Below are 13,723 nucleotides of genomic sequence, written 5' to 3'. Positions count from 1 at the left end.
AAAAATCGAAACTGGTGTCATAGGAAAAAAGGAAATATCGACAATCGTGGAAATCATGTTTGAGCACAGTTGTAAACAGCATGTAATCAACCAGGCTGCTGCATACGTGGGGTCAGACTTTAAAGAGTGTCTAAGCCAAGTTGTAATCACGTTTACCTGCGGTAATGAGGGATTAGGGAAGTTGGAAGTCTTGTGATGCTACGGCACTCTAATTGCAGATGTAGCAGCGGGCCACACTGATCTAAAATGCGAAACATATTCAGAGAAAGACGTGTTCGCAAGCTGAGGACGTGATCAAGGTCAAAGTTTCAAATCTGGACTCTGCATGTGAGAGTGAGTGGGAGGCTGTGTGTTTGTGAGAGTGTACAAAACACCAAATAACAGATTGGGAAATTGCCTTGCTAATTTGTATTCGCTTCAGCCGTCCAAGACTGTGCTGGAGGCATCTGAAAAGCCAAAATAGCGCAGGACATTGAAGCAGACCACAGGGTCACCAGCAGCTGGACTACAACTGCGTACCACCCACTACCCTTTTCAAGAAGAAGGCAAAGAAAGACGCCCGCTTTCATAACCGCAGAAGGATGGTGAAAGGGGTTTTGCATCCCTTGCAGCTGTGAGTGTGCAGGTTGCACAAAGAAATCCGCTGCTCGACCAACAGATATAAAAGCTCCAGCAGGACAGTCGTCCGTAGTTACATTATGTCTCACTCGGGGACTGAATGGATGGAGCAGAGAGAGGGAAGCTTGCTGCTACTTCCTATCCCGACAGTATGCGGCTCCACTCTGTGAACCAGTCAGCAACATTTTATTGATTCACAAAATAGTTTACTTACGGACGCATTTGTAAAAACCAACAAAAAACAAATTTATGAGTCAATGTTTTGTGGAACTGTGTCCGCGAGTTCACAGAAGGCACATGTACATACACACATAAACACCTATTCATGTTTATGTTTCCACTGCATAGGCCAATGTGGGTGGATGTCAGATACAATGAAGCTACGATAACAGTCTTTTAACAGGACTTCAGTTCCTTTCATGTTGTTGCCCAGACTAACGATCCTCTAGTAAACATATCTTTCTCTGGAAACACGAGGCGCTTGACGGTATGTTAGAATAGACATGCCACTTATTTTACTGAGAAAAATGTACCTGGGAAGTTTGTGAGTTCTCCTGAAGTGATCGTTTTCAGTAAGTGGGAAGGCAAAATGGCTAAAGAGCCTGACGTAAACGACATAAATGCTTCTGTATCTTGCCAGGGGACTTCAAACTTCCAATTAACACTGAGGAGATATAGAGTGGGTCAAGATCCTCTAAAATGTTTACAGAACTCAACTCTGGCAAACGTATGGAACATTGGGAAGGACATTTTCCGATGTTTGCCATATTTCAGGTGCAAGGGATTGTCTGGCTTGTATTCGTTCACAACAAAAGGACTGCCGCCTGTTCAGAGAATGCAGAAGGCTAGACATGACGTGTGAATTCTATGCGTTTTCCTTTATCAACACTACTGTTGGCATCATCAGCCGAAGCTCTCAAATTTCTCACATTTTACAAGGGCGGCTGGCACGAAACGTTCCAGGAAATGTACCGAGCAACTGACTCCAGACATTTGCGTTCTCACATACAGGCCATAAGCAGCTCTAGATAAACACACAATTTACTGTGATAACGGCTAACAACACCAAAAGTCAGCACAATTGTGGATGCCAGCCAACAAGCTCGGACAAGTAAGGCTGAAATAGATTTTGGGTCTTTTGGAAACAAAGTCCATGCTACTTGAGACCAAGTCAACTTCAGTGCCATAAACTATTAAACTGGAATAAATTGGCAAGGACACATTTATATAGGGTGAAATACAGTATTTATATGGTAGTAAATCATCGTCTGAAAATGTATAAAACCAGAGTAAAAACCAAGGACTTTCCAGAGGTCAAACATGGGTCTCTGCACATCTGTCAGTTCTCTTCTTCTATATTATCATCAAGGCTTGAACCAAAAGACAATGATTTTCTTTTCTTTTTTGTTCCCCGATTTTTAACCCATGGGAAACATTCTTCACTCCTCAGCAGATCAAAGAGGGCTGAGTCAGATGCCAGGGGCCAGATCAATTATCCCAGGCAGCCATTTGCACTGTCCTCTCCCTCTGACACACCAGAAAAACCTGGGCTCTATCAAAGGCTGAAGGGGCCATCAGCCAGCCAAGCAAACTATTTTCCTCATTTGACTTTACCTTCCACTGCTCATTTTCTCTTCCTCCGCTATTATCCCTTTACCCTATTTAACTTCATCCTTTCCCATCTATCCTCCCTCTAATCTATCATCCTATAATCCAGCTTCACACCACTACTTCATTCAGCTTGCCCTTTCCATCCCCTACCATAAATGTATCCTTCTCTCGCTTTATTTTTTTATCCGTGTGTTTTCTCACTCCTTTTTATTTTTATTTTTTTAGGATAAACCTCCACTGCTCTCTGAAAGGCAGACATCTGTGGAGGAAAATAAGCTTTTAGCTATGAGGTACCTAATAAGAGGGAGGCATCCTGCCTCAAAACTTCTTTTTTTTTTTAAAAGGGAGTTTAGCTCATCAGCCTGTGTATGATAGGTTTAGTCCATTTCTACAATCAATGTACAGTATCTCGAATATAACCAGCAACATTTTTAAGTATACAATGTTATTTTACAAGGGACTGGAGTACTGTTCAAAAGCGGAATTCCTGAGTGCCTGTGAAACATATTAAAAATTCAGATTCAAAGGCTTTTATTGGCATGACCATATTGTGATAAAGTATCTCCAAAATGATATATAAAATTAAATGAAGTCAAATATCCTACTGTATTTATTTTGTATATCACATTTAGTATATTACTTCTGCTTTATATGTCCTTGTTTATATCTTGCATGTTTACGAAATACTTTTACTCGCCTCCTTGCTGGTTTAACAGTGAATTTCCCCGTTTTGTGACTATTACTGGATTAACGTAAATTATCAATTTTATCATTAATATGCAGTTATTTGCAAAATGCTAAGCAAAGATATAAAAGAATAAGAATTTGTATCAAATAGGCTAAAACATGTTGTAACAATGGTATGGTCCTTTGAATAGCACTACCTTTCTTTTGAAAGACTCTGGGATGATCCCTTACTAAGTGTCTCATTGTCCCGCAGTTGAAAGGACTCTCACACTGATACAAAACTGAAGTGAATGAAAGTGCTTATGAGAGCAATTTCTATGACAAAGGTTTTAATATGGAGGCGCAGGGGGCATTCAAAAATGAATACCTTCAGTAATACCTAAAACAGATAAGGGACAACCTGTTCCTTCATTCAGTTTGACCCCTGTGATTAAGTGGCCAGGTCACATCCTGTCATTTAACTGTTCCAATCATAACATTTCAAAGGACACCCAAAAGATAAGCTAAATTGTAAATGAATTCATAATTATAAGTGTGGCTGAATCCAAATGTGAATGAACAGGTTAACAGGAGAGCAGCTTACCTCCAGGGGAAATGGCAATGTAGCATTAAAGAGAAATCTCTTATTCGGAAACAGAGGAAATAAGTTGTCTAATGTTGCTTGGTTTTTCTCAACTGTCCTTTCCACATTTAGCATTTTAACCATCTGAAACATCCACATTATAAAGTAGAGATTCATGTTGTCCTCCTAATCCATTTTACTAGAAAGGTTCACATTTCCACAGAAAGGAATGTAGAGAATGTGATCACAGGTTAAACGGAAACTAAAAATAACCCATAACTCAGATATTCAGCCACATTCCAACACTCTGAAGTAAACATTCTACTTCTAAGTCTAATTTTGTTGTGCACCAGACTTCTGCTGTGAGTTGTCATCCGGGTTATCTTTCGGTGTGTGTTAAATATGTTAAAGGAAATGATTTTAATGTCCTTACCAGTTTCTCCTTGAAGACCATCTGTCTGAGCCACTTGAAGTCCAGTGGTTTGAAAGCAGAAAAAACAAAAAGTGAGTCTTTTTCATAGTTTTCAGGTTTCTGGATTGCTCCCTCGGGATAGGTAATCCTGACGGTGGTTTTGGTTCCAACGTCTTTGCCGTAACCACTAACTGGTGCCTCATTCAACCTATCGACACACAAAAATGACTCAGTCAATGGAATTCATGCCTCAAAGTTTCTTTCAGGTTCATGACGCAGAGATTGTAGTATTCAACATGATGCAATTTTCAATAATACATCTACGAATTAAAAAGTTCATCCAGTCATTATCATGGTGTCTTTTTTTTTTTAAAGGAGTTCTCACCTCACTACGACATCATAGTCATCGATTCGGGAGCCCAAAGACTTATTGGACAGGATGCCCCCATTACCCACAATGATGCATCTTTTACAGCTGAGACTGAAAGGCAGGAGGGTCATGGGTTAGTAATAATAAGAAATATAATATATAAAATAATTAATTTCAAGAAAAGATGTTGTAAAACAGGACTTCATGCTGATGTAGGTGAGTAGCAGAATTACCTGTCCAGCTCCTCTCCAAGTCCATAATTTTTCGTGATAGTTAAAATGCTGTCTATGATTCTCTCTGCATTGGAAAAAACAAAAAAACATCATGAGGAGGACATTTAAAACGTACAGTAAGTTGTTACACTGCAGTTCAAAACTAGAATGGCACTAAGGAGTGCATACCTCCCTAAAGACCCCTTATAAAAGCACATTTTAATTCATAGGTCTGCGTTTTTATCTGGATCTGCAGCATGTTCTCACAATGCTCAAGTGGAAAAAAGTAAACTTGGATCATGCCCTTTGTCCAGATCAATAAAAATGTATTGCGTTCTTCCCTGACCCAAAACACAACTAACAGACAAACGCCAACATCCGATGCTGGCCACTAACACCTGCTAACATCTACTGGTAGTTGGCAACTTGAAATTGTGCAGAAGACCCTCCAACGTAGGGATTTTCACCATTTTGTCCTAAATTTTAAACAATGTGAAGGTTTTTTCATTTACCTGAGCAGTTTGTGTAATACATCGGTGGATAATTGTTTTCCTAATGCTGAAGGTAGACGAGTGTCAAATTCTCCCCATTTAAAATACCGTATGAGATAATGCGATAATCTGGCAGGAGGTCAATAGTCCGGAAAGAGCTCAGTCTTTATGGAATAGAAGTTAAACATCACAGATTAGATGTTCTTTTATAGGGAAAAGAACTTGAGAACTGAGGGAACCGCTCCTTAAGAAGATATATAAGCTGCTGAAAGCTCCGACATACCATGAGAGATACGGCAATCTAGGTGGTCTCATGGACAGTTGGAGGAGAGAACACCTCTCTCCGTTTATTCAGTCATAGATAAGGAGTGACCAATCAGCCCTCAGGAGCAGCGGTGATGGGATGAAACGGAGAGGAGTGAATCTTGGAGAAACAGACATACAGGGTTCCGGATGGTATGTGTGTGTATGTAGAAACTCTCCCATAAAAGCACTCAGAGAGGAATGCTGTTTTCAAACAAGCACATTCTCCTGGTTAAGTGGGCGATGTTGAGCTCGTCTCCCTGCGTGGCCAGCACCCCTCTGGTCGCAGGGCGAGAAATGTGGATGTTTAGCCATAGCGCGCATTCCTGCCATGTTCTACAGGGCATTCTGGTGGAGTCATGCTTCCATTGTTAGATATTACATATATTTCCTTGCTCCTCTTGACCATTTTTAGGCCTCTCATACTTGGAATGCACCCATCATAACATCCCAAATGAACCAGATCCCATTTCCGTTGCTACTATCTATGATCAGAGGTACAACTGTAGTAATGCTAGCGCACCACAGAGGGACAACATGGATAACAGTACTATGATACCAAGTCTTACTTTCTGGTAATTGTTTCCCACATGAAAACAAAAACAAAAAACCAGTCGACCTGCAATAAATTGTTAAAAAATTAGTTTTTTCATTTCCTCCACTTCTTAACGTGATTCATTCACCATATAGCACATAGTCAACAGAGTAGGGGCAAGAGCAACACCAAACTAAAAGCGAGAGTAAGGGGAAGAGTGAGAAGAGGAGAGTTTAGACTGGGGCCTCAAAGCTGTTTGTAAGACATATTACAGCCTCATTCAGCAGACTAACGACCCTAATGATTAACCCGCTGAGGAGAGGCGAGCAGAGGAACAGCCCATTGTTTGGATGTGGTGTCGATGTCTGGCGTCAAGCATCACCCCGTGCAGCATAAACACAAGAGAGCGGACCACACCTGGATCCAAGCGGGTGAAAAGTGAAAAATCACAATGGGCAGGACTCTCTTCCAGAGGATGACATGGAAGCTAATTGTTGTAAGTACCCGGGGTAAACATTTCAGCAAACTATGTCTCGTGGCAGAGTCGGAGACAAATGGCTGTAGGCAGAGACGTTAGTCCGACTTGGAACCCTTGAAATGACAAAAATCTTACTGGCAACAAAGACGAACGACGGAAGCGTCGCATAATATGTAAACACAGACACATTGTTGGGAAAAGTGTAGCCTAAACAACATAATAGATCATGTGATAACAGAGGTATTTGTTGGGCCGGCATTTAAAATAGTCTGCCAGGGTGAAAAACATATAATTTGAGTGTAATATGAAAACGTATTCGAGGTTATTGGTCTGATCTGTGTTCAAGTTCAATAAGTCTCTGGATGAATCCTGTTTCTTCCAGCATGGGTAAAGTTGCATAACGGTCCGAGTGCCCTCATTAACTGAGCATGCTGAGAATGTACCAGTGATGATTTCATTTATTAGCTTATTAAACTTATACCTACAGAAGTTTCATTCCACCAAATATTTGCTTTACTTGGGTCAATAAAGGCAAAAGGACAGAATGGATTTAAATATAAATATGCATCTGGACTTGTCTACTTTCTTGTTGTGTCAAATTATCTCCCTAATTTATATGCACATTATAAGTGTGATCACATGATCTCTGGATATGTGAATGAGAGTATATTACTATACAAAGTAAATAAACCAGCATAGTCTGCAATCAGCTAAATTAAAAGCTGAATCAATCACATAATACAATCTATTTTATTCTCTTGATTTGAGTATTAATTGGTTTTATTAAATTTATTAGATTATATTTATATTTTAATTATTTGTAAACTTGTGTTGATATGTAAATCATGTTAAATGCAATCAGAAGACTTAATGACAGACAGTGGCAAACATGGGGACGTATTAATGAAGGCAGAGAGAACTCATGTCTTTTAGCATCATCAAGTCTATTCTTAATTTCTTTATCTAAAGTTTAAATCTCTCAATTTCCCAGAGGACTGAGTGAGATTTAGGAAAAAAGGAAAACAACAACATGCGGACAACGTCAGTAAGTTCACTTTGGACTGCAGAGAAGAGAGAATTTCATTTACAGTGTAGAATTTAACAATTAATGCAAAAAAACTAGAAACACATGTTGACCGTTAAGTAGCTGACTGGCATCCTGACAAGAGGCTTTTCTCTGAGACCGAATCAACACAGCTTTACTGTTCTCAGGCCACGGTTCATGTGTTCCAGTAGATACCTCCTAGAAGAATGAAAAAAGTAAAAATAAAACTCCCGCCCACCACCACCGCTCTATGTTCCCAATTTGGAATCCTTTGTGTCGTTCTATTCAAGATACACACGTATCATCTCTCCACATGGGTACCACTAAAAGGGAAACCCTGCAGCCGTCGCAGTGCGTGGAGAAAACAGAAACCAGGTGTAGCACTCACACAGGGAGTGTTCTTTTGATAGCAGCTGAGTCACGGTGTGTATGTATGTGTGTTAGTATGACAGCAGAGAACTTGCCAGGACACAAAGATAAAACTCAGTGGACCGTCAGCTCGGAGTCCTGGAAAATATGTGACAGCATGTGACTGAAGGCAGGTTCATGTTATCTCTTCACTTCCCATGCTATTATGTGCTGGTTTGATATCTGAAGTGTGTTAAGGTCAGAGAACAAGCAGAGTGTGTGAAGCCTTACAGTTGGAATGTGTGCAGACATGAGATTTGCCTGGTCCCAATATATGGATTATAAATAAATAAATATAAAATATTCTGACTTATAGGCATTTAATGAAAGAGTTTCAGGAGCTAATGATGACGACAGATGTCAAATGTCTCGTTGGATCCTTGGCTGGGACCAACAAGACATCACTGCATCTTGCCACAATGTTAACTTTAAGGATTGCCAATTTTTGGAGAGCAGGAATTATTTGCGATTACACATGCACCTCCAAATCGTCCTTTCTGAAATATCCTCAGGGATTGATAATGTGTTATTGATGTTCAGGAACTTGTTGTCAAAGAGCATTATGAGCTATGAATAAAACGAAATGACCAAGTGTGGACACTGTAAGATGAGATTTATTAATTGCTTGCATTAATAGCTGATGCTCGGGAACTTCGCCAGATGTATTGCTAAACAGTCCATGAATAAACTACTAGCTATAGTTTTCAAAAACACACCTACCACCTACATATGAAGAGCCAACTGATACCTGGTGAATAGAGAGTTGGCAGCCCTTCCTTGTAATTTCATCATCTGTATTTAGTGTAATGTTAGCAAAGCGGAAGAAAACCATGAAGAAAAAAAAACCTGCGCAATCAGATGGTTTATTACTGTGAGGAGTTGCCACAAAAGGTACTCAACCATGTACCCAATGTCCTGCCTCGAAACAGCATCTAAACCCCATAACAATCACTTCACTGAGAACACAGGATCGTTACGGATGTTACAAAGGGACCCTCCACAGATATTACACATAAAGCTAGGCTTAGTAATCACAACAAACACTACACCACATGAGAAAACAGGAGAATGTATTCTGTGTCTCTGGATGAAGCTTTTTAATAGGTTAATACCTCCACAGAGGAGGATGTATTTTAATCCGTCTTTGTTTATTCAACAATAATCTTTAACACTGTGATAAAGGGTGATTTGAAATTTTCACAGTATTTTCAGAGAACAATCCATGCGATCTCCATGGTGGTGCAGTGGTTCACTATGGTCTCACATCAAGACAGTTATGGCATTAAATCTTTGTGTGGAGATTGTGTGTGGAGTTTGTATGTGCCCCCCCAGTGTATCTCACCTAGAATTTGCTTTAGCCCCCCCATTAACCTTAAAGGATAAGCCATATAGATAATGGGTGAATGGAGTTTATTACATACACAGTTGTCATTATCCAGGTGTCATGTGCTCTGCTTGTTACACACAGCCGATCTACTCGTGCAGAACATGAAACGGTTTCTGAGAAGTGTTCTGTCTTGCCACCTGGCAAATCCACTATTATAATAGAAATCTGCCAAGATGCAAGCACACCTGGCTTTTAAAAAGAATGGAAGATGCCACTCTAATTGTTATATTACACATAGCACCCAAGGCACACCCACGATTAAGAGAGTAAGTACAACCTTTTAAAACATGTGCCCGGTGTAGCAACCTTTTTTCCCCTCCCACTAAACTAGCTAAATTAGATTTGGAAACACCACACAAGGACTTGTGCCAGGCACTTTAGACCATCCACTTAGAACGTTTAAATAGAGCCCAAGGTGTGGAGTAGGAGTAAAATAGGTATTTTGGAGGCAGGAGGTCTAAGGAAATATACAAGGGAATTGTATTAAGGGAAATGGAGTAATCAATGGCCTTGGAGCTTCATCTATATTTAGCACTACAGGGCTTCTCTGCTCCTGCTGATGAATTAACCTTTTTTTGTGGCTTGTTGTGTATCCTCCATATTAACTGTTGGCACACTCCTTTAATGCAAGCATGTATAGTCAAAAAGTTGTAATCGAAGCTGTTGTGTTTTTATAGACAAAAGGGTAAGTGACATGAGTATTTCTTACCTTGTGTTTTAAAGCCAAATGGGGGTAAGTAACTGCCAACTTTTGCAAGACGTTTGAAGTTCCGATCAAGAAACATGGGCGCTGGTTTCATGAACCTGCAAGGGAGGGAACAGAAAGAAAGAAGGTGAGAGAGAGAAACGGTTCATAAGCAGGGTAAGCACATCATATTGTAATATTAACTTTCCGCCATAGATTGGTCATCGAGAACTTTTCATCTTTTTGTGATTTCCCCCAGCACACTTTTTCTCCTCTCCAAAAACTCTTTGGATTCCCGTAAAATCTTCTCCACTTGTGACTACAGTGTTAATATCCTGGGCAGATTTAAGCCACCAAGAGATAAGAACAAAATTCACTTGTTCCGCTGTCATTATTCTAATAGCTTTCAAAGCTCCTGTGGCCTGGGAGAGTTTCCCAAAACAAGCACATTGGCATGGTAGATAAAAACTAAGAAGGCAAAACAAGCTGAGAGGCAGGGAGAGACACAACAGGCAGCTGCAGTGTGTAACCCCATCAACACAACCCCTCCACCAAAGTCTAAATCACAGCTGACACACAGTTTGGATAAATCTGCAGAGACAACATACTCCTGCCAGAATGCTAATCCTCAAACGATCTTCGGCAAGACTGTTCCTACAACCTAAATGAGAAGGAAGAAGAACCGTCTCAGAGGCTTGAGCCTGAAATATGAAAGGTCTGAATTCTCCCAAGATGGAGAACACGGCTTGAAATTATATCAAGCGAGAAGCCAGCCTCCCACAATTTTAAAACAAATTTAGCCGAATCTTCAAAAATACACCTGTGATCAATGTTTGAAATGCCCCATGAACTCCTGCTTCTGGCATCACCTCTTCCTCATCCTGTGTCTGTACGAGTGTGTGTGCGCGCTGGTCCCTCTTTGATTAATTGCTGCACTGAAATCAAAAGAAGCCATTTCCTCTTAGTCACGCCTGCGACCCGAGTGCTGGGCTACGTGTCACCCCATGCGAGTGTGGCTGCAGGATGGATGTGTGTTTTCATGACCCGCTGTCAGGCCTGGGAGGGGGCACAAGTGGAGAGCATTGTCTCTTTTCTGACATAGACATTCATAGATCATCTTTGATATACTTCTACAACTTGGATGAAAGAACTAAATGAACTTTCAGGACAGAGAAAACAATGATGGGCAGGGATCGATAGAAATGGTGTGTCTTATTGTGCTGATGATAAAAGACAGTTACAGGGATCGTTGTACAGTTGCATTAACTGGAACGAAAACTAATGAGAACAAGACCAGTGCATCTTGCTAAAGAGCTGATGGTTGGCTGCACAAAACACACCAATGGTTTATCATTCACATCAACCATGAATTATGTGTGAGACAGCATGTACTCGTTAGTTATTCAACGCAACGCTGCCGTTGGTTCACAAGGACGATGTGGAGATTTGAGGCACAGTGACCAAACATGGATGACATTATTGTGAGGCCCTCCGGACAACCTCTTCCAAGCACCCTAATAAGTCTTTGATCCCCTCATTATCCCCCCAGCTTTACAGCAGCAAAGCAGAGACTCAAGCGGAGAAGTATGTATGGCTCTCTGGTCTCCTCATATCACCTGATACACACACACACACATCAATCCTGCCAAAACAAATGGAGATTCATTAAAGCCAAGACCGAGGCCGTGAGGGGCTATAAATAACACAGGATCACTGAACCCTGACTGACAGTCAGTCACTGACATCCTGATAAAGTAGAGAGACAGGGGGCTGCTTGTTGTTAAATAAAAAGTGAGGGCTCCCAAAACAGCCAACAGGCTGGGATGCATTGTGCTCGCTTCCTTTGCCGGGCCAATCTCTCACTGGCAATATTTTTATAACCGTGCTGCTTCAAGTTCACTGTCAAGACTTGATTTAGGGCTCCAATGCAAACAGTTTTGGGTAAAGCAGAGGGGAGGTGTGGAAAATAAATTGGACTCCAAGGGGGCAGGGGGCTTCGGAGAAGGCGAACACGGAGGAAGCAGGAGATGATTAGAGGGGGGGAGCTATAGGACCTCACTGTGAGAGGTTAAGTAGGTTTTCTCTAACAGCTGAACTGTAGACCACTCCTATTTAGATAAACTGCTAACAGGAACATTTTCACAGATTTGTTTTTGTCTAGTAAAAATAAAAAGTGGGTTGAGATGACAAAAAACAAGTTGTTAATTGTTTGACTCCTCGCAAATAGGACAATAAATCACAATTACGCATTCTGCATGGCTGTGTACATTCTAACACACACTCGTGCATACAAATACATACACATGCACAGCGTGGAGCAGTGTGCGGCATTAATTGTCCTCATTGACCTGCGTGTGACTGAGTTGAAGGTGGTAGTAATCACAAGGATCCCATTGGGGGTTCTGTGTTGTACAGAACTTTGATCCGACACGTGCGGCTGATTAGAGGAAGTTGTTATGAGGGAGGACATTGTTAACATGTAGCCTCTCAGATATAGGGAGAGGGCAATGCTACGAAAAACTGCTTTGTCCGTCTCGTTATGCAGCGCTGCAATTTACCGCCAAAAGTGCTGCTTATGTTTGTAAAACATGCACAATTAAGTCCTTCCATACTGTGCATCACATGTGTGTTGAGGTGTATATTGTTATTTATTGTGAAACGTTTTCCTCATCAAATGCTTCGGTTTGCATCTTAAGTCAAGAGATAAATCAGATTCAATATTTGAAATTCTAATTTCCCAAGTAACTAGGTCAAGAGCTGCATTGAAGTGCAAGTGGATATTGTTCAGCAATGCGGGAAATTGCCCCTCTATTAGCTTAGCTCCAAGAGTGCTAATGGGACAATGTCCTATACATGGAGCTGAGATGGGCAACAAATGGAGGCATGGAGGAAAATCAAAAGAGTTGATGACATCAGAGAGGCCCGTGGAGGACTGTGTTAATTGTGTGGGCCGGGTACGAGAAAACTCATGATGAGTCAGGACAGGAAGTTAGTCGGTGCTGTTCATAGAGGACGCCTCTTGCGCTCTAGGATATGACAGAGGAAAGATGTGAGACCTTGTACTCGAGCGACAAAGGTCCTTTTGTGAGAAGGGGGAGGAGATCACAAGGACACAGTTGAGTTTTTGTGGTGGAGGAGAAGATGATAGAAACATGACTGAAACTGGGGGAGATTGTACTGGAATGTGGAGGCTTCTCGACTTCTGACTCAAAACCCCTGAAGGCCCAGTTGGCTTGAGAAATGACATCATGCATCTTGGTATGCTTGAGTCAAAGTTTTAGCTTTTCTCGTCCTGACGTGCAAATAAAATGATTTGTTTGTGCAGCTCGATGGTTGTGTATGTTCTTTTATTTCAAAAAGGAGTCTAGGTTTAGAGAATGTACACTTGTGGACAATCAATGAATTTCCACCCCATTTATCTGAGATAGTGTGAAAGAGCAGGCGATCCTCCTCACTTAGGATAGATGGTGGTCATCTTGGCTGCTGCGTATCCTGGCTTGCACACTCCTTCGCTGAGGTTACCATACTTGTACGCCAACTCCAGCGGCCTGCACATTCACAGAACAGAGAGAGAGAGAAATGAATCAGATGCATCATGATTAACTGATTATCAATCAAGCTGACACATTTCAAAGCCTCAAACGCTGAGCTTGTCAAACAATCCGCTTATGGAGATAGGGAAACGGGTTGCTGAGGAAGTTGGAGAACTCAGCAACAGCTCAGAATATCACCTGTGTGTGGCGAGACAAGGCAGAGAGGCCTTGTTCAAATAATCACACTGGCAGTGCTTAAACTCGAACCTCCCGATTACTAGTGTGATCATTAATAACCTGATGAATGCCATGGATCTAGTTCAAATAAACAGGGAGAAGGGAGAGAGGCCCTGTCTTTGCACTATGAGAGGCCCAAAACCAAAGAT

General features: G+C 41.3%; 1 protein-coding gene across 8 annotated transcripts in view; it reads right to left on the bottom strand.

Annotated features, from left to right (window-relative positions):
• Nucleotides 1–13,723, bottom strand: part of st3gal3b (ST3 beta-galactoside alpha-2,3-sialyltransferase 3b) — a 50,039-nt gene that overhangs the window by 14,230 nt on the left and 22,086 nt on the right. For all 8 annotated transcript variants that reach the window (XM_053438236.1, XM_053438237.1, XM_053438234.1 and 5 more), the window contains 5 exons: nucleotides 13,260–13,352; nucleotides 9,829–9,923; nucleotides 4,494–4,557; nucleotides 4,276–4,371; nucleotides 3,912–4,098 (listed from right to left, as the gene is read on the bottom strand). In XM_053438236.1, coding sequence (XP_053294211.1) covers nucleotides 3,912–4,098; nucleotides 4,276–4,371; nucleotides 4,494–4,557; nucleotides 9,829–9,923; nucleotides 13,260–13,352 — 535 coding nt within the window. The remainder of the gene's footprint in view (nucleotides 1–3,911; nucleotides 4,099–4,275; nucleotides 4,372–4,493; nucleotides 4,558–9,828; nucleotides 9,924–13,259; nucleotides 13,353–13,723) is intronic.

This window comes from Pleuronectes platessa, chromosome 13, assembly GCF_947347685.1.
Source record: "Pleuronectes platessa chromosome 13, fPlePla1.1, whole genome shotgun sequence".
Classification (NCBI taxonomy): Eukaryota; Metazoa; Chordata; class Actinopteri; order Pleuronectiformes; family Pleuronectidae; genus Pleuronectes; species Pleuronectes platessa.
Note: the sequence above shows the minus strand (reverse complement) of the source record. Positions and strands in the feature narration are given on the sequence as shown.